The 27,937-nt window shown below is 40.0% G+C and overlaps 3 protein-coding genes across 4 annotated transcripts; all 3 read left to right on the forward strand.

The window, feature by feature from the left end:
* The first annotated feature begins 1,206 nt into the window (after positions 1–1,206).
* Positions 1,207–4,430, forward strand: LOC310966088 (mitochondrial intermembrane space import and assembly protein 40-B-like). Its single transcript, XM_083939896.1, has 3 exons — positions 1,207–1,320; positions 3,562–3,660; positions 3,786–4,430. Exons 1-3 carry the CDS (start codon positions 1,299–1,301, stop codon positions 4,139–4,141), a joined length of 477 nt encoding a protein of 158 aa, XP_083796022.1. The 5' UTR covers positions 1,207–1,298; the 3' UTR covers positions 4,142–4,430.
* Positions 4,431–6,634: 2,204 nt separating this feature from the next.
* Positions 6,635–13,376, forward strand: uroc1 (urocanate hydratase 1; the record flags this gene model as incomplete). Its single annotated transcript, XM_083939885.1, has 19 exons — positions 6,635–6,760; positions 7,588–7,718; positions 8,512–8,605; positions 8,707–8,766; positions 8,858–8,986; positions 9,069–9,130; positions 9,231–9,297; positions 9,608–9,751; positions 9,873–9,961; positions 10,058–10,120; positions 10,214–10,393; positions 10,469–10,566; positions 10,651–10,723; positions 10,871–11,060; positions 11,166–11,264; positions 11,377–11,476; positions 11,794–11,875; positions 12,763–12,862; positions 13,236–13,376. 19 exons carry the CDS (start codon positions 6,635–6,637, stop codon positions 13,374–13,376), a joined length of 2,028 nt encoding a protein of 675 aa, XP_083796011.1.
* Positions 13,377–16,815: 3,439 nt separating this feature from the next.
* Positions 16,816–23,044, forward strand: LOC310966087 (MAP kinase-activated protein kinase 2-like). Of its 2 annotated transcripts, XM_083939894.1 has the most exons (10): positions 16,816–17,421; positions 19,019–19,158; positions 20,118–20,182; positions 20,270–20,349; positions 20,430–20,556; positions 20,855–20,930; positions 21,051–21,175; positions 22,399–22,484; positions 22,592–22,672; positions 22,755–23,044. In XM_083939894.1, the coding sequence occupies exons 1-10, from the start codon at positions 17,164–17,166 to the stop codon at positions 22,980–22,982; spliced, it is 1,266 nt and encodes a 421-aa protein (XP_083796020.1). In that variant the 5' UTR covers positions 16,816–17,163; the 3' UTR covers positions 22,983–23,044. The 2 variants fall into 2 exon arrangements, with proteins under 2 accessions (XP_083796020.1, XP_083796021.1); XM_083939895.1 differs by lacking the exons at positions 20,855–20,930; positions 21,051–21,175.
* The last annotated feature ends 4,893 nt before the right edge of the window (positions 23,045–27,937 follow it).

The raw sequence follows: 27,937 nt of genomic DNA on the forward strand, positions 1-27,937 counted from the left end.
AGAGAGAGAGAGAGAATGAAAGAAAGAGAGAAACAAACATTGAAAGAGAGAGAGAATGAAAGAAAAAGAGAAACAAACATTGAAAGAGAGAGAGAATGAAAGAAAGAGAGAAACAAACATTGAAAGAGAGAGAGAATGAAAGAAAGAGAGAAACAAACATTGAAGGAGAGAGAGAGAGAATGAAAGAAAGAGAGAAACAAACATTGAAAGAGAGAGAGAATGAAAGAAAGAGAGAAACAAACATTGAAAGAGAGAGAGAGAGAATGAAAGAAAGAGAGAAACAAACATTGAAAGAGAGAGAGAATGAAAGAAAAAGAGAAACAAACATTGAAAGAGAGAGAGAGAGAATGAAAGAAAGAGAGAAACAAACATTGAAAGAGAGAGAGAATGAAAGAAAGAGAGAAACAAACATTGAAAGAGAGAGAGAATGAAAGAAAGAGAGAAACAAACATTGAAAGAGAGAGACAAACATTGAAAGAGAGAGAGAAACAAACATTGAAAGAGAGAGAGAGAGAATGAAAGAAAGAGAGAAACAAACATTGAAAGAGAGAGAGAATGAAAGAAAGAGAGAAACAAACATTGAAAGAGAGAGAGAGAGAATGAAAGAAAGAGAGAAACAAACATTGAAAGAGAGAGAGAATGAAAGAAAGAGAGAAACAAACATTGAAAGAGAGAGAGAGAGAATGAAAGAAAGAGAGAAACAAACATTGAAAGAGAGAGAGAGAGAATGAAAGAAAGAGAGAAACAAACATTGAAAGAGAGAGAGAGAGAATGAAAGAAAAAGAGAAACAAACATTGAAAGAGAGAGAGAATGAAAGAAAAAGAGAAACAAACATTGAAAGAGAGAGAGAGAGAATGAAAGAAAGAGAGAAACAAACATTGAAAGAGAGAGAGAATGAAAGAAAGAGAGAAACAAACATTGAAAGAGAGAGAGAGAGAATGAAAGAAAGAGAGAAACAAACATTGAAAGAGAGAGAGAATGAAAGAAAGAGAGAAACAAACATTGAAAGAGAGAGAGAGAGAATGAAAGAAAGAGAGAAACAAACATTGAAAGAAAGAGAGAAATAAAGAAAACCACCCTGTGTTGAACGGTTGGGGGCAGCAGTGCGCGCTCGAGCGTCTGCTCTACCGGAAACAGTAAAGAAGAAGAGTCCACGCTCCAGCGAGGAGAGTTGTGAAACAGTTTCCACACAGTTACATCTTTACGTGTCCCCTGGTGTGACGGTGAGGCTCGTTATCAGCGGGGCTGCTGCTGTATTGAATCAAAAAGAAGAGTTGAAACTGCCCAGTGTGAAGACATGAGCTCGTCCAGAGAGGAAGGTAACGATGTTAGCCGGCTAACTTAAATTAATGAGTGGAAACATGGATGTCGGTGTTGTGCCCGGTTATTAAAAGTGTAATAATCAGCCTCTTGTTACGGTGAGACTGTTTAAACGTGCACCTGTTAACGTTACATCATGAGTGAACAGGACTGTTTCTGACATTGACTCTTCTGCATGTTTTTCATTCAAAGTCACCTTGAGCCCTTTTATAGTTTGTCACCACTGTAAGTCAAGGTGTCCATCATGACAACATGTTAATTGTCACAGTGTGGTCCAGTGGTGGAGAGCAACAGTACATTTGCTAAAGTACTCTGCTAAAATACAGTTTGGAAGTACCAGCTGCTTTACACTTGGAATCCACTAGATTTCAGAAGGAAATACTGTACTTTATATTCCCTTAAGTGCATTTATTTGACAGCTTTAAATACCATTTTCTGTGCAGTGAATTGTTATATATTAAACCTGTGGTTCTTTTTTTATGGCCTTGTGACCTCACTAAAAAGCAGCGTTTACTGGGTAAATGATTGTACTTCTTCTTCTGCACACATTCACATTCACACAGGTATTCAAACCAGGATCCAAACACCTGATCTAAACTAAACCACATTCACACATGCACAACACGGGGAGCAATTTGGAGTTCAGGACACTTAGACGTGTGGACACTTCGAGCTGGGGATCAAACCGCTAATCTTCCAGTTGGAGGGCGACCGGCTCTACCTCTGAGCCACAGCCCGACCATGCTCCCCCAGCATTGAAGCATCAGTATCAACAAGCTAATTATGCCATTTGTGCTAATGTAACATTCAAAGGGGCCTATTTTCTGCAGAATGAGTACCTTTACTGTTGTTATTATTATTATAATACTACAATAACTGTTAATGGATGATTTGCATCATTGTGTAAACTAAGGATAAGACTGAGTAGACTTTTAAAAATTAAGATACCAGTACCTGTCGCCTTAAAGTGATAATAATACCAATGTAGTACTTCGTTTCATACCTTTTTTTTTATTCATCAAATACCCACCATGTGAATGGACTCCATCTCCATCAACTCCATCAAATACTTGAGCTCAGGTATCGTTTCATGGAGACTTCGTGGAAAGGGTGTCACGATTATGATTTAAAATCGACCAAAACAAGTTTTCAGTTTCAAGTATCGAAATCAAAAGCAGTATTGACGATTCTCACAGAATTTTTTGTCCAAAGAAAAAAACAACACAGAGACGACACAGCGTACCAGTGGCCTGCAGCTGCACTTTTCCCCAGACACCATTAGGAGTTAGAGATGACGCTGAAACAACAGCACTGGGAAATCCTCCTGTTTCCCTGAAGTCCCTGTTGTGGCAACATTTTGGTTTTGCTTTCTATTGTTTCATTGACTTCTATGTATCCTACCTTTGCTTTGTAAACTCTGTTTTTAAAGCTGCTATATAAATAAAGTTATTATTATTTTATTCTTACCTTTCACAATAAAAGCCGACATGTAGACATGGTACCGTTACACTGTATCACTGCTTACCAGAGAGCATATCTAAAATGGCTCTGGATTAAATAAAACAGCCTTTCTGTTTGGATAGGTGCCACAGTTAGGCTTGGTGCAATAAGCAATAAATTGATTAATCACATGATAACTTTTAATGAGCTTGATAACTTTGGCAACCGCAATCAGAGTTTTCACTCCGGTGCATCTGTTTCCACTGACGTAATTAGGAGTTAACCCTCGTCTCTTGTCGTGTCAGTCACTCTTCAGCCGCACAATCTCTGTGTGTGGAGGGGGACCCCTGGCGTTACCCAGAGTGCAGCAGGAGAGCCCTGTGAGGATTAAGTTAGAGGACAGACTAGTTGAGATTTGGAGGTATGAGAACAAAGATGGAATTTGTTTCAAAGCCGAACACCACAGCTGCGGTGTGGGAGCGCTTTAGGTTCAAACAGAATGGCCGCGGTGAACCACTTTACCAGAGCGAGCCGGTGTGTTGCATTTGTGGTGTTTTATTTACTTTGGATATTTAAAATGTCTGAGTTCTAGTGTTTAATATTGTTTAGAAATAAACATTTATTGATCTTTGAAAGGGTGTACTTGCATTATTATGCCATTATCAATATATCAGTTGAAAATGGTCTCAAAACGGCAGTATTATCACTTCTCGCGATCATTTCTTGGACAATTTATCGCCCAGCTAAATTTGTTACACTGACAATTTGTTTGTGTCGTCCTTCCACATTTTACCCGACAGGTAAAGACCGAATCATCTTTGTCACCAAAGAGGATCATGCAGCACCCAGCAGTGCTGAGCTCGTAGAGGAAGATCCTGATGACCCGTATGAGGAGCAAGGTGAGGAGAAGTAAAACCACAAAGAGGGACCTGTCATCAGGCTTCGTTGTAGCTTGGGTTAGATTTGAAAAGAGCACATTTCTTTTACCCACGTAAAAACTTAAGCCTCCTCTCATTCATCCTAGGTCTGATTCTTGCCAGCGGAGATATCAACTGGAACTGCCCCTGCCTGGGTGGGATGGCCAGTGGACCCTGTGGGACAGAGTTTAAGGACGCCTTCTCCTGTTTCCACTACAGTAAAGAGGAAGTGAAGGGTTCTGAATGCCTGGAGCAGTTCAGGGCCATGCAGGAGTGTATGCAGCATTACCCAGAACTCTATCCACAAGAAGACGAGAAGGTTCAACAAAAACAATCATCAGAAACAGACCAGACCCCACAAGACTCAGCATCTGCAGAAACTTCAGGGGCAAACTCAACACCTGCCAACGTGCAAGACTCTGATACTAAACAACCCAACACAGAGGGCTCAGTGGAAAGCTAATGATAAGCCTGGGTGGCAACGTGAGCCACAAGGCTTTAAAAGTCCAACTGAAGTCACATTTGGTCATCACTTTTTTCAGTCAAACCTAACATCATGTCTTTTACATTTATTGTTCCTTTATTATTGATTCAAAGGAAGGAAAAAAGGGTTTAGGGGAAATATTAGAAATGCTCATGTTGCTCGCAGCAGTTGAATGGGTGTGTCGTTGTCTGTGGTTAACGGCTCCTGGCAGGCTGGATTCTCCTGTAGGGGAACCAGAGACCAACCTGAACCGTAACTATCAAGTAGGGATGGGCGTGAGTGATCGAGTCCTCTAGTAGTCCTCGTTTAAAATGAACTCAACTGGTAAACAAAGGTACTCAGCAAAACCCACTGGAGAGGTGGAAGTCCAACAGATACCTGTAAAAAAAAAAAGAGCATTTTGGCAAAGCAGCACCTGCCCTCCACGACTGGGACTGATCATTAACAGAATATGAACAGGAATTTAATTACGTTTTTGTAAGGAAACAATGTTTTGAAGTTGTGGTTGTGAAAAAATAAAACCTTAAAGGGTACCTGTGACTGTTTTGATTGAGAACAAGCATTAGCTGTTGGGTAGGCTGTATTGCTGGGAATCATTATTCCTGCAGGAAGATGCATTGAGTTCTAAAAGTATATTTAGAAAAACGAGTAATCGATTGGCTCTCGAGAAATTGATGCGATCCCTTGATCTCGGAATTAACTACTCGTGCCCATCCCTACTAACAAGTCATTTGCAGGAATTGTGTTAGCATTGAAGGGGTTAAATCCCCACCAGCATCTAGACTGGCCGTAGTGATGTTTGTAGGTAAATCTGCTTGCTGTTTAATGTGCTGCAGTGCACTTTCCCCTGTTCAATGTTCAGTCACTCTTTCAACAAGCTAAGGGGCAGAAACAACTGTTCATGTTGTCGTTATTCAAAATCTGTGGCTACTGCTTTATGCAACAATGCTTTATAATGATGCGGTTTATTGGGAGGCTCAGTGAATGATATACAGTATATTACATTAGAATAGAATAGCCTAAATGTGTGTGATTTGGTTAAAGAGATAGTTCAGAGATACAGTAGTTTGGGGGAATTTTATGGGTTTTCTTCCCACTTTGCAAAGACAGAAACTAATAAATGTATTTGGTGTAGCCTGAAGTTATGTCAAACAGCCTTCGCTCAAGACATTAAGAGACAATCTTTATCTGAGGGGAGGCCCACAGTCAGACTTTGAGAACCTCTGCTGCAGCAGACAGAAAGACATGCCGTGTAATTTCAGTTGGATATTAAATATTCTATTTATGAATAAGATGACATGCTTTTGTGAAACTAAAACAATGTTATCAATTAAAAATATATTGAGTGTTGATGTTCAAGTATTTTAATAAATCCTGCCTTTGGGTTCAGGTAACAAGATTTAAGAATCTTAAATTCCACCAAGAGCTGCGAGGACCAAGCTTATTCTACACTATAGTTCACCTGGTTGTAGATTTTTTTTTTAATTTCCTGCCCATGCTGTGATTTACCATAACAAGATCTGAAACAGCAAACTGTGTGAGATTATAGTAAAAACATGTTTTATGCTTTTTCATTTCTATTCTCATCTATTTTCTTATGGTGAACAGCATATTGTATTTAAAAATGTACATAGATCATATGTTATACAAAGTTTACATTTGTATTACTTGTATCACTCTACTTGATAGGTGTGTGTCTACAGCTGCCATCTGTGCTATTGGACTGCAATTTTCTGCTAATTTATAACCAGACTTAAAACATTTACCTCGGCTGTACTAAACTGAACCGTTGTGTCCAGCATGTGACTGACTTAAGTGACTTGAAGTGAATATTGTTTTATAATAAATTATAATATTATTTTTTGTGAGGTATTATTGTTTACCCCTTCATCACATTGTATGTCAAAAAGAGCAAATGTGTGAACTCATGAGTAGCTATAGCAGAAGGTAACTGAGTCGACCATAAACAGTTTTCAAAAGGACCATTACTATTATTTTATATTATTCCAGTGGATCTGTTCAAAAGAATGATATCAAGTTGTACATGTGCATTTTTACATGACACTTTATTAGCTCAAAGTGGGTGTATCTGTAGGAAACAACATGATTCTTAATCAATAGTTGTTGACCCGTCCAAAGGTTATTTTTGTAACCGGAGTTACATGACAAAGCAACAGATGTCAGAGGTCTTTGGACGTGTTTGTCCACCAGAGCACGCAGCACTTTAAACTACCTCATGGATTAATAATTACAAAACACCCTTTTCTATCTACGGCATACTATTGGTGGATTGGAAAGGGCAAAGACACCAAAAAGCCAATGAGCCAATAAGGCGAGGAGTGATTGCCCTCAAATCTAGTACGCAGTCCTTCTCTCCATAGAGGACGACCTGCAGTGAGTGTGAGAGCTGTCTTCAGTCTCCAGTGTGATCTCTGTGTTCAGGTGTCTGCCCAAGTGTGTGACTACAACAGGATGTCTTCTTTAAAGGAGATATGCAGCGGTTTACCCCTGGACCCTTTGCCCCCTAATCGGGGAAGAGACCCCAATTTGCCACATGCACCTATCCGGACCCCCAACCTTACAGCAGAGGAGGAGCGGGTGAGTCTGACAAACAGTTTCTGTGCATTCAAAATGTTTATCACCTTTGTCACTCAATAATTTATAAATCAGTAATCCAAGTAAAGTTTTTATAATTTATACGGCAGTCATTAATGTCATTAGCTGTTCTTCTCCACTGTAACCAGCCAAAATACTTTCTGTGAAAAAAAGGGAAGATATATATCATTATATATAACAATATTGAAAGCATTGTACATGGACACGCTTGGCTTCTATAAATGTGTCAGATGTGCCAGGTGTTGAAGCGTAACTGTTGTGTACTCATCACTGACTTATTGCATCACCACTGTTGTCTCATGGGTTGTCCCAAAAAAATTGATTATTCTCTAAGGTCCTCAACTGATTGCTCAAACTCAGAGCAAAGGCTTCAGTCAATGATTAAAAGTCAGTGCTTTGCCTGTTAGCCCAAAAGTGTAAAAGATGCACTCATCCATTTATAGGCGGGTGTTGCTCAAGAGATAGAGTGGGTCGTTTGTTCTCCGGCTCCTCCAGTCCGCATGTCACAGTGTCCTTGGGAGAGACACTGAACCCCAAATTGCTCCTGAAAGCTGTGCCTCACTGTGTGAATGTGGGTCTGAATGATTAGATGACATCCTGATGAGCAGCTGGCCCCTTGCATGGCCTCTACCATCAGTGCATGAATGTGTGTTGGGAAAGGTGAATGTGGCGTGTAAAAACCACCCTGAGTAGACAGAACACTCGACAGGCGCTATATAAGTACATTTACCATCTGACTGTATTGAAACATTGATTTGCACTGTACAGTGTGTGTTAACTAACCTTCTGCAAATGCCTCTTCCCTCTAGTTGGCGCTGAGAAATGCATTACGTTATTTCCCTCCCTCTCACCATCCAACACTTGCACCTGAATTTGCTCAAGAGCTGCGGCAGTACGGGCACATCTACATGTACCGCTTCTGCCCCACGTTACGTATGAGGTGAGGCAGCCCGACGATGACACCCATATTGATATTTGAGAGTGACACACTTACACTTACAATTACTTTAAATATCATGACTATAATTATTCAAATTTGGTTATTGGAGGTCCCAGATTATGCTCATTTTCAGGTTCATACGTGTATTTTGGGTTTCTGCTAGAACATTTTTGTATTCTTTAAAGATATAATCTGTAAGATTTTAATTTATTTATTTGTCCTTTATGTTACTTTCTATAAAAGAGAGAGTTAAAACAATGGTGACTGATCATATGACCCACTAATGAGAGCACTTCTACTCGCCTTTTTGCCGAGTATTACAATATCCGTGTCTGTGGCGACATTTTCTCTCTAAATGTCAAGTGACGCTGTTCACGTCAGTCAGCAGCGGTTGGTCCTCTGGTGGAGGTTGTCACTGCTGGTTATGCTGCGTTTCATTGCAATAAGAAATGGGGATTATCAAACTTCTGAGTGAGGCTCTCTCCAATGTGTCTGACTGGCGCAGGTCCATTGCATTACTGCTGACTCACAATGGAGGATCATCAGACAGGGAAAGACCTTTTAGCTAGAAAAGCCAAAAACAACGTATCTCAAATCTAGCGGATTATGACCTTAAAACATTATTTCTCCTCATACTCTCTGTCTGTATATACCTGTATTCACCCCTTTCTGAAACGCTCTGTTTTAGCGCTAGTCTCTTTAAGCCTGAGGCGGGCCCATGCCGCACACGTCAGGCCACTGCGGCTTCTGTCTCTCTTTAAGATGTGATGTGAGTTTCCCTCTGTCTCCTCAGAGCTTACCCAATTGATCAGTACCCATGCCGCACACGTCAAGCTGCCTCTGTAATGCTGATGATCATGAACAACCTGGACCCAGTAGTTGCTCAGGTAAGACTCTAACACAGCATTGATTAACTTAGTAACTAAGTGTGTAAAGTCTTGTTTAATTCATTGGCTTGATGGCGGCTTCATTTTTTTCCATCCTTCAGTTCCCCCAGGAGCTCGTCACCTACGGAGGGAACGGACAGGTGTTTAGTAACTGGGCCCAGGTAAGCCCTGAGATAGCTTCTGTTCATGCAGTGGATTTGGTACTGATGTATAGAGTAGATAAATATTAATGACGTGTGTGCCTGGCTGCAGTTTTGCCTAGTGATGCATTACCTGAGCGAGATGACAGAGGAACAAACTCTGGTCATGTACAGCGGTCATCCCATGGGTCTGTTCCCCAGCCTGCCTTCATCACCTCGGGCCATCATCACCAACGGCATGGTAACTGCACAAAACACATCTGATCATCACCACACATGCATCCCTGTGTACTGACACTTTTCACTTTTTTTACGTTACGCAGGTTATTCCAAATTACTCCTCCAGAAACCAGTATGAAAAGATGTTTGCCCTTGGTGTGTCAATGTACGTTTTTAAGGAGCTTTTTTCAGGAAGATTATGCTAAACTATATATATCAAGCCTCCTGTTTCATGATGTAGTCTGTGTTCTTTTGTCTTTTTTCAGGTACGGTCAAATGACAGCAGGCAGCTACTGCTACATTGGACCTCAAGGGATTGTTCATGGCACTATGGTTTGTTGTATTATATTTTTTTTGTTTGTTTCCTACCTGAGGGCCAGGACCCTCGAAAGAGGTCATAAGATTAGTGTCACAAGATGAAACAAGGAAAGAAATCCATTTCTTCCACATAAAATTAGACTTATTTTCTGGACTTTTGTTCTGAGGATCTGAGGAGGGAATGTCAATGCCACATGTCTAAAGGTTTCAGATCGACTGTTTGAAATCATAACAAATGATCATATCATTAAGTGAACACACATTCCCTGCATGTTGTACAGTAGTTCCTGGTTTTTAATCTTTTCTCGTGTGTTTTTATTTATAGCTGACAGTGCTGAATGCCGGCCGGAGGTACCTGGGCTCTGATGACTTGAGGGGGCGCGTCTTCGTGACCTCGGGCCTGGGGGGCATGAGTGGAGCTCAGGCTAAAGCTGCCGTCATTGCCGGTTGTATTGGCGTGATTGCAGAGGTCAGCTGGTTATGCTGTGATTTCTTGTTAATACTCACTGCTGACTGAGAGAGAATGAAGGAAGTTGTTTGTTAATGTGATTCGAAAAATCACAAAAAAAGAAATGTTGATTTCTTTGTAGGTGGATGAGGCTCCTCTCAGAAAGAGGCATGAGCAGGGCTGGCTGATGGAGGTCACCAGCAGCATGGAGCACTGCATTAAACGCATCAGGTGACAAAAGAGAAAAAGCAATTATGAGTATGCAAATAATTATACAAATGTTGTTTCTGTATACTAAGTAGTATGTCATTTTTTTGTGTGTTTCAGAGAGTCCAAGAGCACCAAGACTCCTCTCAGTATGGGTTACCATGGCAACATTGTAGACTTGTGGTGAGTGGTGAAAACTTTCTGCTGCTCACACAGCGAAACCTTTTGTCACGCACTTTCTTATATCATGACATCTTGGTCCGACTTTGTAACCAGGGAGAGGCTGCTGTTGGAGTATGAGAGGACGGGGGAGCTCCTGGTGGATCTGGGTTCAGACCAGACCTCACTTCACAACCCATATAACGGAGGCTACTACCCAGCCCAGCTCAGCTTCCGCCAGGCCAATCAGCTCATGTCGACTGATCCCAACCGTTTCAAAACCATGGTCCAAGAAAGGTAATATTAATCACACTGATATGTATTCTGCAATAAATGAAGCTGAAATAACATGAGTTTTATATGCGATCACAGCCTCCGGAGACACATTACGGCTATCAACAAGCTGTCTGATGCCGGTATGTTCTTCTGGGACTACGGCAACGCTTTTCTCCTGGAGGCCCAGAGAGCTGGTTAGTGATCTCAGAATACATATCATCATTATCATTCAGTCCATGTCAGACCAATAAACAGGCTTGTGTTTCTTTTTTTTATAGGAGCAGAGGTAGAAAAGGTTGGAGGAGGAGCCACAGAATTTCGTTACCCTTCTTATGTCCAGCACATCATGGGGTGAGACATTTTCTTATTTATTTAATAGCACTGATTCTGTAATTGAAGTGTAGAAAATGTTTAAGTCTAAAATCTAAGATAAGAAGAGATGTTTTTTTTCCTTGTGATTGACAGTTTGTGATATATCTCCTTCTCCCTTTGCCACAGGGACATTTTTTCTTTGGGCTTTGGCCCATTTCGCTGGGTTTGCACATCTGGTGATCCCCAAGATCTTGCTGTAACGGACAATATCGCTGCTACTGTCCTGGAGGAAATTAGCACCAATGTGACTGATCGCATCAGACAGCAGTACAATGATAACATCCGCTGGATCAAAGAGGCTGGAAAACACAAAATGGTGAGTTACTTTCTGGGCAGCCAACGGCATCATTCAATGAATGTTCTGATAAAAAGATAAGGAGCTGCAATAAGATGATAACGCCTGTGCGTTCTCTTTGTTCAGGTTGTGGGTTCCCAAGCCAGAATCCTCTACTCTGACCAGAAAGGAAGAGTCTGCATTGCTTTGGCTATCAACCAGGCCATCGCTGAAGGAAGAGTTTCAGTAAGAGGATAAATTGACTGCTAAGAAGATAATTTCATGTTTACTGCCGTCTGCATGATGTTAAGTTTTCACTTGAGTCTCAACAGCATCTTCTGTTATTTCTGTCGTTCAGGCTCCTGTGGTTATCAGCAGAGACCACCACGATGTAAGCGGCACAGACAGCCCCTTTAGAGAAACCTCTAATGTGTATGATGGCTCTGCTTTCTGTGCAGGTATGTTCACTTCAGCTGTGTAGGAAACAAACACACTCACAGTGAGAAAACACTTTAACATTCATCGCGTGTTGTCAGTTTTACACTTTGTTCTGTGAACAATGGTTCACTTAAACTTGACTTGGAAGTGGACACACTGCAGACATTGTGACACATGGTGAAACACGATGGAGCAGCACCACAGTCCACACAGAATAAGCTCCTAGTTACTACTGACATAAAAACACAAGAATTCCTGTCATGTCTCTCTTCATTCATACAAAACCAGCAACACTGCAGGAATCGTTCTCAGTAGTCATAATGTCTCCCTCTTACAGACATGGCGGTCCAGAACTTTGTTGGTGATGCATTCAGGGGCGCCACATGGGTAGCCCTGCACAACGGTGGTGGTGTTGGCTGGTAAGGCTGAATGGTCATTCAGTAAATGGTCATCTGTGTAAAAGGTTTTGATTCATCAATACTTCTCAAAAGTGGATTCAGTAAATTGGGGGCCCCCTTTCTTTCCTATTGGCAGTGGGAGAAGAAATACTTAAACTTTTTTTTTTCTTCTGCATTCAAATTTTTACTTAAAGAGGAAAGTGAAAGAGGGGATTTATCAGAACAATGCACTTTAATTTACATAAAGAGATATTTTACACATTTTAATTCAGGTGTTGGTCATGGCGATGTAGGCATTGTGTTCAGATGAACAGCATTTGGGCATCGGCGATTTGCCGAAATTCGCTGAATGACTCGAAACGTGTCATCCAGTGGATTTCGGCGGAGGCTGATGATGCGGCAGATCTCCAACACTCCGTTCCCCAGGGACTTCCATCACTGAGACACGCCAACGCCGTTCATCTGAACACAATGCCCACATTGCCATGACACAGACTTGATTTAAAATGGGTAAAATATCTCTTTAACATCTGTTTAAGGTGGACCTGTCAATTCTAATGTAATGCTGGATAGTTTAATTAATGATATGGCATCATTTTAATTGTATATTTTGTGAGTAAAATATGAATCTTCAGCGTAACCAGTTACATTTTACAGTACAGAATGCAAAGTAATTTACATTTTGAGCTGCATGTTTTTTGAAGTGCTGTGGGGGTCTTCTGTAAGTCATTTCAGGGTACAATGAGTTAGAATAGTAGCATAATTCAATATTGCTGATATCTTAACATCATAATAAATCTATAGCTGTTTGGGGCCCTTTTTATCTGGGGCCCCAGTCTGTTGTCTACCTTGCCTAATGGTTAAGTTTGCCCCAACTCGCTATGTATTGTCTCCTGTTTAACCTACAGGGGTGAGGTCATGAACGGAGGGTTTGGTTTGCTATTGGACGGCTCGGAGGAGGCAGCAAAACGTGCCAGGCTGATGCTGAACTGGGATGTCTCCAATGGGGTGAGAGTATAGAGAGGAGAACAACACAATAGATTCCAGCCTCATTTATTATTAAAATATTTGTATTGATTTTCACATTATACATTCACAATAGAACTTAATGCCCCAGACAAAGGGGAAAGCAAAGAATAAATAAATAAATGAAATAAAATATATAAATAACAATAATGCAGTAAATATTAATAGTAATAATAATGGAAAATAAATGTAAAAAATCAGGAAAATAAAATAAATATGTTACTCAGTATCCACAAAGTAGTTATACATACACGCCTACATATGTATGCATATTAACACATAACTGCATATAGAAAGTAGATTCTAGCCTCATTTACTGTTTACAATGTGTACAATCCGTTTCTGTGTGCTGCAGGTGGCTCGTCGCTGCTGGTCTGGAAACTCAAACGCCTATGAGACCATCCAGCGCACCATGGAGGAGAACCGGCAGCTGCGTGTCACCATGCCCTTTCCAGTACAGGATGAGCGCGTGCTGGACCGTGCCCTGCAGGGCTAGCCAACATTTTAGCACAGGTTTACAGCCAGCTACATACAACCATATTAGCCACACAGCAAACCTGCAGCTGGAATCCCTTCAGTAGTGTCTGCACCAGGCCTTAACCAGCTGTTGAAATTATACACTGAAGACGGTCAGTACTGGCTAATCAATCAGTGGCAATGTTACATAAATTGTTTGCCATGAATAGACACAATGCAAAGTAGGCTACACCTTTGTACAAGGCTGTTTAATCATTTAATCTACAAGAATATATTCTTTATTTTTAGTGCTGAAAATTAAAATACAAGTATGTGTACATGATAAAGCCTGTATGAGTCATTTGTATGTCAGTAATCTACAAAAGTAAGTTGTTGTATTTTTGTTTTATTGTGGAAAAATAAACCAGGATGCCAAAGCTGGTTCCAGCTGACACCCAGAGACACATTTCATCTGCTGGATAAAAAGTGTGAAATGAGAGACACCAGACATAGCCCTAAAATGCAAATGTTTCAGTTAAATACATGAAATACAAATTAAATGTTTGTAAGTCCCGGAAGCAAAGAGAATAGCACAGCCAAACATTTAAGACAAACAAAAATAGGGCCAACCCCAGCCTCATACTAAAGATTTAAATTATCTTTTTCTTGGCACTCTGGCAGTCTCATTACCTCCTTTGAAGACCACTTACAATCACATCCTCTTTATTGCTCAGTTAATGGGTGTACCTCAAGGATCTGTGTTAGGCCCACTACCTTTTAGTCTCTATATTAACGACCTCTCACAGTATTGACATGACGTAGAGGTACCACTCTATGCTGACAACACTGTCTTGTACAAACATGCAAAATCAGCTCAGCAAGTTGCAACTAAACTAACCAATGCCCTGGTTGAAGTGGCCGGGTGGCTAGACCAATCCTGTCCACCTTGAATGTAGGCAAAACAAAAGGCATGTTCTTTTCCAAAACCAAGGTGAACATCCCAGACGTAAACATCTGCATTAGATGTGAACAGACTGAGACTGTCACTGTTTGTTGGTTATTGTTTGTTTTGTTGAGCGGATTTAAAAAAAAAAGAAAGAAACAGGATAAACAGGAAGTAAGAAAACCTAGTACTAGGTACTAAGTGGAGAAGGGGTAGGAATTAATAAGCTAATGCTTCTTCCTGCTCCTTTTCAAACATACAAAGGGTTTTTAATGACTCGTGCTTCAAGTGTAATTTATTTTTTTTCATATGTTTGAAATAAAGCATTCATTCATTCATTCATTCATTCAATTCTAGTATCTTGGTGTGCTACTCGATTCAAATCTGGGCTTCAAGAAACACATCTAGCTGATGCAAAAACTATTAAATTCAAATTAGCAAACTTTAGACAGATTAGATCATCTCTATCTACAGAGGCTGCTAAGATATTTCGGCATTTTCACATATCCCATACTGTATCACCTGCTGGGGGCAGGCTAGTCAAACAACAATTAGGCCACTAGAATCCCTGTACAAACAGGCCTTGAAAATCTTTGACAAAAAGCCACTTAAGTACCACTACTGTGACATACCATACAAGCACAATCTACTAACCTTTAATTTTTCAGAATATTTTCAAATTTATGTTCAGTTTACTAAATCCTAAAAGGCCTGGCTCCTACCTGTTTGCGCAAGTTCGTCTGTTACCATGGCTCCCTAAGATCCACAATAATAGCTTCTGTACAGCTGCACTATCTCATTTTGCTATTCAGCATTTGGACAGGCAGCCTTCTCTGTTAAAGCTGCCACAGACATACTTGACTTCACACAATGGAAAACTATTCCAGACAACATAAAAAACTGTGACTTACTTGGTAGTTTTTAAGCCAATATAAAAAACACTTAAAACTTTCATAACAATGCACCCACTAACCTTTTAGTGACGTCATAACTTTTTATTTCAGTCACTTTCACTTTAGCATGTAGTGTGTGTGTGTGTGTGTGTGTGTGTGTGTGTGTGTGTGTGTGTGTGTGTGTGTGTGTGTGTGTGTGTGTGTGTGTGTGTGTGTCTGTGTGTGTCTGTGTGTGTGTGCGCGCATGATATATTACTATATGTTACATGTTCTTACTTGTTGAGTGATGTCTGATGTTTTTATCTGTGCTGTATTTGTTTGTACCTATAGGGACTGCAGATGCAGATTAGCCGAAGGCTAACTCTTTTGCAATGCATCAAATGGTTAAATTTATGTTTTTAATTGCACATGATCCCTTTCAAATACATTTTTTAAATGAAATGAAAATTATAACTTTATTGACATTCTGCATATAAGGCCTGCCTGTGTGGTTAAGCATTATTATGGAGGTGAGGCTGTTTCCCCTTAGCTGTGGAATTCCAGCTGAATTAACCCATTTGTGACTATTTGTGACCACGTGTGACAATTTTTCTTATCCGTCAAACTGAAAAGTGAGTGTTTCTTATCATACTATATCTTGTCTTTGGGCACATGATGGGACTATTGTTTTGCCATAATAGCCTAAAAAAATGCAAGTGGCAGCCAATTTGATTAATCGGCAACCAATTCTTGGCCTTTGGTAGCCATCAGTGGCAAAGTGTGGGTGCATGTCGCTAAGCACAGGCATCTGATTAGAGACAACAGCAAAGAAAATAAGTTGTTTCTCGTCCAAAAGGTTTGACTAACCTGTCAACAACGCATATGTAAATTGTTTCAAATGACAAAAGAACCCCCAAAAAAACCTGAATGAGAAATTAAAAATTTTAAATTTGGGGGTCTTTTATGTCATGGGACATTTTGGCAAAAGATGAAAGATGAGACTCCGCTCTTCCTGACCGCCTGACCCTGCGGGTTGCAGCATTATTCAAAATCGGTGACTAAAATGGCAACTATATTTAACAGTTTCGGAAACCAAAAGTTGATGCCTGCTTTCCAACCTGATAACCACCTTTTAAATGTTATGGTTTAGCCTTGCATGCATGAAAAGAAAATGGCTGTAGATTGAAGAAACTATAAGAATGAAAACCAAGTATTTGGTATGTTTACACCCATATGCTGAATACCAAAGACATGCACACATATGCAGTATTAAAAATATCTCATACAAAATACATTAAATATACAATGAAATAGACAACTAATAAAAAAATAAAAAAAAGATTTTCAAGTCATCGTACTTTTAGATACCTGACCAAAGTACCAGATTTCAATGCTTGAGACCAATCAGAATAAATGTAGCATTATTCCATTTAATACTAATGTCTTGGCCCAAAATGGGGACACATAAATGTCCTTTTAGGGGTTCTTGTACTTGAACCATGTACTTCACATTACTTTCTGGACAAGCTTTGGGTCTTTTTTCTGTCTCCACTGGTTGCCTGTCGTGCATCTGGTTGTTCCTTTAAGAAAATGAATTTGAGCTGCTCCGCGCTGACGTAGGAGAGTTGGAGAGGTTTGTGTAGCCTGCAGGAAGAGGCAGATAACCGTGATGAGGAGGACCAGGCAGGGGAGTCATTTAGTGTGCTGTACTGTCTCTACTGAACATACATTCATATCAGTTGGGATTTTTTTTAAGTTCTCTATGCCAATGTAGTTCACGGTGCGCCCCAGACCTCCGCCCTTTTTCTGTACTCCAGGAAGGTTTTTATAGATTGCATACCTCATTTTGTTCGGACCGTGTTCAAAGTAGGGGCGAGATGTTCTGTCGGGAAAGCACAAAAGTCCTCTGGTCGTATTCGCGGATGAACTAGGATGACACTGGACCTTTTCTGTGGCAGGCGTTGATTGTTTCTCTGCATCACTGCTGTTTTTTACAGGGAAAAAAAGACGAAATGCATCATAACCAGGAGGAGCAGTCTGTAAACTCAATTACTGCGCAGCGCGTGACAGCGCACCACAGTGACTCTCACAGCCTGGGGAGCAGCTTGGGCCCCGGTGACCTCCAGCCACCTGCGTACTCCAAACTGGAGTTCAGGAGACATGCAGTGACAGATGACTATAAAATCACAGCTCAGGTTCTCGGCCTGGGAATCAATGGCAAAGTGCTGGAGTGTTATTGCAAGAAGACTGGAGAGAAATGTGCCCTGAAGGTGTGTGTGTGTGTGTGTGTGTGTGTGTGTGCGTGCGTGCGTGCGTGCGTGCGTGCGTGTGTGTGTGTGTGTGTGTGTGTGCTTCTTTACCCTGTGTGATGTGAGCAGTCCTTTGGAGGCTGATGCCACTGGAAAGAAAAAAGACCAGACATCAATTATTCATTTCTCCTCTGTGATCCATCATGTATTGGTGTCCTATAATGGAAACTTGTCCAGATAGATTTTCGATTCAGTTATGCTTATGTAGAGTTTGATGTCCAGTAATGATTTTGAATTAGTATGATGAGTTACATGAGGTGACACAGATGAAATATGAATTCCACCATGGATGGATGAAGCAATAATCTGAAAGCAAATTGAGTTACTGAGCCGCCCAGACAGTGGACGTGTCTGTCAGACAGTGCAATGTGCTGTCTGGGATGCTTTTTCAAACATTTTCCACTCTGCTCTGTGATTGTTGTGTGGACAATGACCTGCCCTGTTAGCACTTTAAATAATCATCTGACATTTAACATACGTAAAAACATGCATTGTATTACTCCTCTACGCAACATTAAGTATCCAGCTTATTTAATGTTTATAGTGTTTTTTAAAAGCCAACTTGGGAAATATGACCTGTGAGATATTTAGAAAGTCAATAAACAGCTGGTTGTAGGGTTGCAGAAAAAAAGCCTTAAGCGGACACAAACAGGAAGAGCAGCCCTGTGAGGGCCTCTGCATGTTTGTTTTTTTTATGGAATATCTTTGGTTGTAAGCCACAACCAGAAGGGCACGATGAAATGTGAAGAGCTATTTCTCTGTATGTGGAAGTCATTTTCTCTGAATGAGTGATAAAGCTGTGATTTGTGTGTAGTGGCTTTGGAGGAAAGTCACACCTGTATAAACACTCATATCTGAGTCCTTTTTCCTCCTCCGGTCCTCAAAATGCATTGTAATGTGCACAAGGATCTGGGCTGGGGTCTGCATGTCTAGGAAAATAGGATATCCTCCTCCCCCGGGCTGTGATACCAGAGCTGCAGAAATGTGTCTTTAAAGATGGAGCACAATGTTAAATGCAGTCTTTAAGTATTCACTCGCAATGTTCTCTCTAGAAAAAAGATTAATGGCTTTAATAGCAGTCATGAATAGTGCTGTAAACATTGAGTGTCTTCACAATAGGGCTTGTGTTTGTGTCTGCGAGGGTTTATTGACTTCTTTGACGAGGATAACAAAACTAATTGTTTTAAAGGTCCCATATTTGACTCATTTTCAGGTTCATACATAGGTTTATGCTAGAACACGTTTACATGCTTTAATGTTCAATAACACATTATTTTTCTCATACTGTCTGTCTGAATATACCTGTATAATGCTCAGTTTTAGCGCCTGTCTCTTTAAGACCTCCTCCCTGCATCGGTGCTCTCTGCGCCATCATTGAAGCCGGGGAATCACTATAACAGCACTGTAGCGGCACTTTCTACCTATATATATAGTAGTAGTTATGGCTCGTTTTAAAGGCACCATTTCTGTATACAGGCTTTTTTTCATTGGAGACTGGATACCTTTAGACAGATATGGAGCAGAAGCTTTTAACTGATACCTGTTTTTTTTCATCCAGATCCTGTACGACACTCCTAAAGCCAGACGGGAGGTTGAGCTACACTTGCGAGCATCCGGCGGTCCCCACATTGTCCGAATACTCAGCCTGTATGAGAACATGCACCAGGGGAAGAAATGTCTCCTCATCATAATGGAGTGGTGAGCTTTACAAGTACTACGTTATTTTATTGTCTTCCTAGGCATTTACGGGAATGCTAAAAATAGCTTTCATGTGTGTTTTTCCATAATGTATTCCAGCTTTGTGTTAATGTCATTGAAAACGTTGCGCAGCAGAGAAAACAGACTGTGTGAGAATAAAACTGCTACATATGTGAATAATGATGTTGATGTTCACAGTATCTTGTATCTAGAAATGTCTGTATGGTATCTCGAGCCGGCTGAGCTTGACTTCAGCTCACACCTGGGCTGACATAGGAATTCAGAAAAATACATATTGAGCGACCAATTTTGGATTGGAATTGCGCTTTGCACTTGCATGCTCTTCACACTTTTTATGTTTCTGTTTGTTTTAGATCATATATTGGAATTTCTTAAAGACAAAGTCTCACAGTAAATGTTGAAACTTTGATCTTTAAATATTTGTTTCTTTCTTACATAATCTCGTCGCTATATTACTTTGGGTGGCAACAACAAATATGCTCTTATAGATGTTTTTAATTTCTTGTATTTTCTATTAAAATCTAAGAAATTACAAAATCTTATATGGACTTTTGTTTCGGACTTTGCATTTCCTGACCACGTGTTAACGCGACTAGATGCCCCTGTGTTCCCATCTCCAACACACCGAACCTATCCTCCTGTCCTCCTAACAGAAGCCAATTTTATCGGAACATGGAAACATTTTCTGATGCGAAGCTACATGGTGCGCTGCATTTACGCTTTTTAAGCTTTATAGTGTGAAATTATAATACTTTTTTATTATTTTCCCTTTCATATATTCTTGTCCTGGGTCGTGCCATGTCCCAAAAGGACTGCACTCATCTGAACAGTAAATTGTGACACACAATGACTCACTTTGTTGTTGCAGTTGAGAACCGTTTGCCAAGTCCACTGGGCTGCCCTGTTTTTTTTTTATCTCTTTGTTAATCTTGTCTCAGTATGGAGGGAGGGGAGCTGTTCAGTCGCATTCAGGCCAGAGGTGACCAGGCCTTCACAGAGCGAGGTGAGAGTTTAGAGTTCACACTTTGAATGTATGGGTCTCTATACCGTGTCCTGTACATGTTACATCCATGTCATGTCTGTCCGTCAGAGGCGTCAGAGATCATGCATGACATTGGCACGGCCATAGAGTACCTCCACCACATGGACATCGCTCATAGGGATGTAAAGGTGCCTCTGCTGTCAAATTATAAATAATTTATAGCGAAATACATAGTTTTGAATCTCTAATGGTTTGTTTTCTCATGCAGCCTGAAAACCTGCTCTACACCACCAAGGAGAGTAACGCCACACTGACACTGACTGACTTTGGCTTTGCTAAGGAGACAACAGTGCACAACTCCCTCCAGACTCCCTGTTACACTCCATATTATGTTGGTGAGTGTTTGCTGTCAGTTTTTGTGAAATCTGCACGTCAGTATTATAAATGTGATATTACAGTTGTAGTTTTTGGATATGTCACTCAGTCTCATGTTGTCTATGTGTCTGCATATTGAGCTGCTTTTGTGTGTGTGTGTGTGTGTGTGTGTGTGTGTGTGTGTGTGTGTGTGTGTGTGTGTGTGTGTGTGTGTGTGTGTGTGTGTGTGTGTGTGTGTGTGTGTGTGTGTGTGTGTGTGTACTTCATTCTCCACATCATTGTGTTGTTGGTTTTTTCTGTATCTATTTGTCCATTCAGCCCCAGAAGTGCTTGGGCCAGAGAAATATGACAAATCATGTGACATGTGGTCTCTGGGCGTAATCATGTACATTCTGTGAGTATCATGTGTGTCTGCAAACTGATTAAACTTAAACTATTCTGGTATACTATTTTTTGTGCATGTTGGTTTTAGTAGACAGCAAAGTAAAATACTCTCTTTTTCTTGTGCGTCTAGTCTGTGCGGGTTTCCTCCGTTCTACTCGAACACAGGACAGGCCATCTCACCAGGCATGAAGCAGAGGATCCGGTTGGGTCAATATGAGTTCCCCAACCCTGAGTGGGCCGACGTTTCTGAGGAAGGTCAGGCTGGACATTTGAATCATCTGGTGGCCTCTGGCTCACTGGGTGAAGTGTATTTAGCGTCTTTTAACTCATTGTTTTGGTTTTACGACCAATAATTTTACTGTTTTGGTTCAGTCTGATCACTCTCTTCCACATGGTTCCAGTCACAATAGCTCTTCTATCAAATGACAGACTGGCAGAATTAGCGATTAGCTGGTGAACATGTTGGCTCATTAAGCAGCTTAAGACACACAGGAGCTATAGTGAAAAACAGAGCTTAAAGGAGCACTATGTAGGTTTTCTCCCATCTTGTGGTAAAATTGTATATTGCATTCAAACGAATAGTGTCCTCTAGCAACTTGCTTTTCAAATGTGGGTTGCAACTTGGTTGCAACTACGGTAGACGCTATGTGCCAAGAATGTGTTTACCCTCGTTTTGTGAATTTACCAGTCACGTTGCCTTTTTAATTCTCTTTTTTTACTTTTTTGGTGACAAGGATTCCTTCTCCTGTGGTGTGGCATAAGTATGATCTTGCATTATGAACAAAAGTGCAGTGCAGACTTTCTTATTTGCCGGGGCAGTGACAAGTGCGTCTCGCTGAGCTCCTTCTCCAGTCTTCCACAGTCACACTGGCTCTGGGCGAAAATGTGTATAGCCCTACCAGTACCGCGTAGTGCTTTATATCCCTCTCGGGCATTCATAGTCTCTTATAGACTGGAAGGACATGGAAGCCTCCATAAAGTTTACCCGTCCTTTGTAAATACAGATAAGAAATTATTCACTCAGGTGGATAAGTCAGATTGTTGGCAGAGGTAATTGTAAACCAATGAGTACTTATTTATGAATGACTTCAGGTAATAAATTACTTATTTAACGCTACACATTGTCCCTTTAAAGGAGAGTGAATATTCGACTTACATTAATTAGGCGCCAAGAAACACAACTCAAGATGAATGATAATGTACCTCTGTAACAGCTGCATGTGTAAATAAGCAACTTATAAAAAGTCTAATAAGGGTAAAATGGTAATATGTCAGTGTTGTGTTTACAGCTTGTTTGTACAGTCCCAAGTGGCAAAAATAAATGAATGAACGCAGTTTAAATGTAGCATTCAGCACTGACCCAATAACTTGTTTGACATTTCCAGATAACACAAAGGAGACAACATCGTTATAGGTCCATATTGCACTAAAGACTTATTTGTTTTAAATGCTTGATGTTGTTTAACTGTGTTTTGTAGCTAAACAGCTCATCATTCAGTTACTAAAGACAGACCCCAATGAGAGGATGACCATTGGACAGTTTGTGAACCATCCCTGGATTAGTGTAAGTTATCCCTTTGTCACTTTACCTATAGACCTTTATGTCCCCCCCCCCCCCTTTTATTCATAAGATTTTTGTGTTTTTTTTTTTTTTTTTTTTTAATACTACAGCAGTCAATGGTGGTCCCACCGACCCCCCTGCACACCTCTCGTGTTTTGACAGAGGACAAGGAGCTTTGGGACGATGTGAAGGTGGGACCCACTATGTCTGGATCTGTTTATTGTCAGAATATGACCACAAGGTGGCAGTAAAGCACAAAATGTCTTCCAATAGGAGGAAATGACCAGCGCCCTGGCCACCATGCGTGTTGACTATGACCAGGTGAAGATCAAGGACCTGGACACGTCCAACAACCCTCTGCTCAATAAGAGACGGAAGAGGCCAGTGCCTGGAGGAGCTGACAGCGGAGGAGATGGTGGTGGAGGAGACAGAGGAGTGCTGTGTAATAGAGAAGTTTCATTTTCTGAAGAGCATGGTGAAATGATTATTGGACAAAAGTAGTATAAAATGATCAAATCCAGAGGGAGTAGTTTTCACATCTACATATCACTTCTTATATTTAACTTCCCCTTTCTTCTTCTTTGTATCACTGCACTCAATAGTCAAATTAATGATGTTTATTTTCATTGTTACGGCAGTAACATTTAAAATAAAATTGTTGTTTTTTTATGTTTTACAGCTGTGTTGTGTTGTCACTCATGTACAGGAAACCTTATTTGATACAGCTTGTTATGAATTCTTAAACTTCTTGGGAGACTGTTATTGTTTCTGTCTGGTAAAAATCAATGAGTACATTAATACGTTAGTTATGAGGGTCTTGTAACATACACACTCAAGGGACATTAAAACTTTGAGACATCAAAGTGATAGCGTCCCTCTTGCACTGTGTTGTATCAACCTTACCAGACATTTCCGAACACTTGTAACATCTTCCTCTGAGACTGAGGCTCAGCTTAAACCATTTTTACTGCCTGTATAACGGTAACTCATTGAACTTTTTTGCTGCAGGATAAAATATTCACTTTTTTTCCGGAGACTGTTGAGTTAACTGAGGAAAATGGAAGCAAATGAGCTTCAGCGAGCAGGAACTATGGCAGTGCGAACCCAACACCCAGTGTTAATTTTTCATGTGCACAGGATAACAGCAGACATCACCAGTGCTAGAAGAAGTACTCAAATGTCAAAACACTCCATTAGTCTGAGTTAGTATAGTTACAAAGTCTTTCACGTAACATTTTACATTGTAAGTAAAATAAATTAGTACAAACAAAATATAATTAATGTATCAAAATGAATTAGGCTATCTCTCTTGTCAGTGGTGTAAGTAGATTTACTCAAGTACAAATTTGAGGTACTTGAGTATTTCTATATTTTGCTACTTTACTTTTCTACGCCACTACATCTCAGAGGAAAATATATTGTACTATTGTTTTACCCCACTACATTAATTTGATACTTTTAGTTACTAGTTACTTTGCAGATTAAGATTAACAATGCAAAACATAATCAATAAATACAGTATAACATTATAACATGCCTCTCAGGCCACAGTTAGTCTTGGGGCAGGGTGGCTAACTGTATAGGCGTAAAATAGTCTAAAATGTCCAGACTAATCAATAAAATTACTTTAAGACTGGTCAAACACTAAAGACCAGTCTAAAATATTTTTGTGAAACTGGCCCCTGGCTACTTTCCCCACTACTTCCTGCTGTTGGGAAGTTTAATTTGTAACCATGTATTATTTTTTATAAACTACAAGTAGGCCTACCTCAAAACTGAACTTAAGTAATATACTTGAATATATGTACTTAGTTATTTTTTCACCATTGGTTGTGGATTATGTCTGTTTATTCATGCTGGGACAGAACAGTGACAGGGTGAAGTAAATGGGATTACCCTTCACAACTAATTTATTCAGAGTTAATTTCTAATTGAGGCGAAAACAAATTCGAGCGTGCACGCTCACAGGTTACTCATCATACCTTTGACATCAATACATATTGAAAATCTAAACACTGTCCAATGAGGGAAGGAAAGGAAGACCACAGTGCATGCACAGCGTAGTCACATATATTTGCATGATAGCCATCTGCCATTCAAACCAGTTACGTTAGGACTAAATGCATCGGGTTCAGAAATTAATAAAAAAAAGGACAAGGTAGTGACAGAAGGTGAAACGACTGTCTTGTGATGGCGTCAAGCCTGAGTCCTGGATGTCATGTCATGAGCGATCTCTTGACTATCCGTGAGAAAGGTGTCCTCTTCACTCTGCTCGAACCTCATTGTAAGGTCAGTTCATTAATTTCACTTTAAACTGATATACTTAGAATATGACTCGACAATCATTTTTCCTCAGGGATTTTACTTTATTTCTAAACATTTGAACCAGTATCCAACCAAATTAAATGGACTGGTACACACTTGTTTTTGCCATAAATTAACATTGTAATGATTAATGAAACGTATAAATGCATAATGGTGACAAAAAAAGGGAATGTATGTCATAAGAGGTAACTATTTTAAAGTAATATTTAATTGTTAGATTGAACATGTGGATGTTCTTGTGTTACCTGGGGTTGTTTTTGTGTTATCAGTAACTTCTATCAGAGGAGGCCTGGTGGATGAATGGGCTTTCTGTGAGGGCTGTTTTGTTTAAAGTTAGTATCTGCTGCTTGTATTGCCTGGCACTACCACACCCTGTTACCAGAGCAGGTGCTGCAAGATGTGAATAAAACTGCACTTTTTAAAGCACTTGAAAAGAGCAAAGAAGTAAATAATGAAAAGAACGAAAAGAAAGGGGGGATATAAAAGATAAGTGAGAGACAACTAATACTATGTCGATAAAAGCAAGTCGATAAAATTAAAAGATCGATGTTCAGGTGGGAGTGTAAAAGGGAATGTAGATTCAGCCAGACATCAGGCTGTGATCTCATATAAGTTGTGTGATGAATTCCCAAAATGATCAACAAGAAACGTTTTCATTGTCTGTCATTGACTACAGCACTAGTTTGTGAAAAGATAAAAAGATTATACCTGAAAACAATCACTTGATAATAGAAGAGCTTGCAGTTGGTTTTACAGACAGGTATAACAGTGTGTGGTCAGCATCGCAGTAAACATTATATGTCAAAGTGAGATTCATCGTTAACAGAGAAAAGAGACCATAAATCCTGTCACTCCACATGTTTTGTGTACTGTGGATGATTTGCCATTGCACCCGTGGTGATGTAGGACCTGAATGAGTGAACATAGTTTGTGTCAGTTCTGTAATATAATGGGAAGTTAAATAGATCATTTTCCAGCCTCGGAAAAGAGGTCATTGTCTCTCTGAGGAGCTGCCTGACACTCTGAAACTAAACCAGAATGTCTCTAAAGTTATTCACAAAGTCACAAAATATGAGATTCCTTCCAGACATGTATTAAGGCATATACAAATAGTCTGCTTAGAATAATAATATGTATCTGATATGTTTTTTCCCGCATTAAAATCCATAAAAGGCTTTTCCTTATTCTACCTTAACAATTCCAAAATATATCATTATTATGCTAATTTGGTACTAAAGCTTTCCTGCAGGAAAAACGAAGTCTCCTGCATCACTGTAAGTGAAGTCCACTCTTGGTGTGCACAGGCAGTTTCAAGTATTTACATTAAGCTCGTATAATTTGCAAATTGGACCTGGATTGACTTCTGAACTAGTTGTGATGACACAAAATCAGATTTTCACTGAGCAGAGAGAAACTTTCCACTCTCGGCAGATAAATGTGAAAACAGTCGTCTTGTGTTAAACTCTCCACATACATTATTCTGCAAAGTTCAAACATCCAACTGTAGGAACAAAAAGCAAGACATATTTAGGAATGGAGGGGGACTTTAAGGAAGGATTGAGGCTAAAAGGAGATACCAGTATAAAAAAGAGGCTTTGAAACAACCTTTAAGTCGGCTTTGGTGATACAATATTTTTTACAGTATTGATTGATCAGTATTTTTTGCAAAAGTTGGAATAAGTGTACCCCATTGCCGTGATCTGTATGACTACTGGTGTATTTCAGCTGATCAAAACTACAGTAGCACAGGCACTAGTGGCCAAAGAGACCCAGGGTGAGAGTCCAGGCTGGAACTGTTTGGGTAGTGGTGCAGTGTGTCTCATTGAGGATGAGTCCATTCACACCCACTTCCTGCGTCTGTACTGTGTCAAGGTAAGAGGAACTACAGAACTGATCAAAGATACTGCACTTACTTAGATCTACAAACACATCGACTTCCCTCAATGAAGAGACATTTTATTTTGTGTGTGTACAGTTGTATGTAGCTTGTAGTGTTTCCTTTGAATTGCAATTTCCTTTATTACTATTGTTTTCACCTATTTGATGCTCTTTTTTTATTGTTATTGTTATTTTATTGTTGTCATTGTTATCTTATATTGTTATTGTTACCTATTTTGTTCATTGTTGTCTTATATTATCCTATATTGTGATTGTTTTTGTAAACTTTAGAGCAATCTGGAACCAGAATTTCCTTCGGGATTAATAAAGTTATGTCTTATCTTACCTTATCTTATCTTGTCTCATCTTATCTTATCTTATCTTATTAACAATATCTTGGTGGGTGTGCCTGTACTTTTAGCTGTTTATTACCCCTTTCCTTTCATTGAACATAGCTTGCCAAGTTACTGTGGGAGCAGGAGCTATACATCCCATTCAAGTACACTGCAACTCGTAAATTCTTCCACACGTTCCCTGCAGATGTAAGCGACCCTGTTTTAAAGTCAGTGCATGCAACATGCTCATCAGAGTATTAGTTCTGAGTTGGTTTAAGGTGAATTTAATGTGTTTGAACAGGGCCACCAGGTAGGCCTCAACTTTGCAAACGAGGCTGAGGCAGAGGAATTTTATCTGGTAGTGGAGGCTGTCCAAAGAAACCAAGGTTAGAATAACACACAGAGTAGATGCCTCATATGTATCAACACATTTCAAAGGTGTGAAAGCACTTCTATTAATTCTCATTTGTCCCTTGTTTCCTCTCATTTGATGTCTTCTGTTTTGCAGAAAAGATGCCCAGGATGAGTGAAAACAAGTCAACAAGGGATCCACATGATTCAGGGTGACAAAAATCTTACAACTTTATAGACGTTAAGGTGGAGAACAGAGCTGAGGATTCAAGTGATGATCTACTTTTTCTTTCTCTAGTGTTACAACACTTAAACATTTGGACAAGGAGCAACATTTCCCCACGGATGAACCACTAACAGCAGTTTCACCAACTAGCAGTTTAGTAAGTCAAATTATGCAGTGAAATAACAATAGCATACATGAGTCAAACAGACATTTAAACAAACAGAAATTCACATTGTGACACTCAAATTGTAAATAGTCCGTGTGGAAACAATATGCTAAATCGGTTAATTCCCTGCTGTATCTGCTTGGTGACGTTTAAGGATCTGGACCCCACAATGAGA

Source organism: Echiichthys vipera (assembly GCF_963691815.1).
Source record: "Echiichthys vipera genome assembly, chromosome: X".
Lineage (NCBI taxonomy): Eukaryota > Metazoa > Chordata > Actinopteri > Perciformes > Trachinidae > Echiichthys > Echiichthys vipera.

What these genes read in the sequence shown, in the direction of transcription:
- LOC310966088 (XM_083939896.1), top strand. Translation starts at nt 1,299, where the DNA reads ATGAGCTCGTCCAGAGAGGAAG. An exon ending in GAGCTCGTCCAGAGAGGAAG is followed by an intron (nt 1,321 to 3,561) that starts GTAACGATGTTA and finishes TTTACCCGACAG; the next exon opens with GTAAAGACCGAATCATCTTT. An exon ending in TGACCCGTATGAGGAGCAAG is followed by an intron (nt 3,661 to 3,785) that starts GTGAGGAGAAGT and finishes CATTCATCCTAG; the next exon opens with GTCTGATTCTTGCCAGCGGA.
- LOC310966087 (XM_083939894.1), top strand. Translation starts at nt 17,164, where the DNA reads ATGCATCATAACCAGGAGGAGCAGTCTGTAAACTCAATTACTGCGCAG. An exon ending in GAGAGAAATGTGCCCTGAAG is followed by an intron (nt 17,422 to 19,018) that starts GTGTGTGTGTGT and finishes TTTTTCATCCAG; the next exon opens with ATCCTGTACGACACTCCTAA. An exon ending in AGCTTTGGGACGATGTGAAG is followed by an intron (nt 22,673 to 22,754) that starts GTGGGACCCACT and finishes GTCTTCCAATAG; the next exon opens with GAGGAAATGACCAGCGCCCT.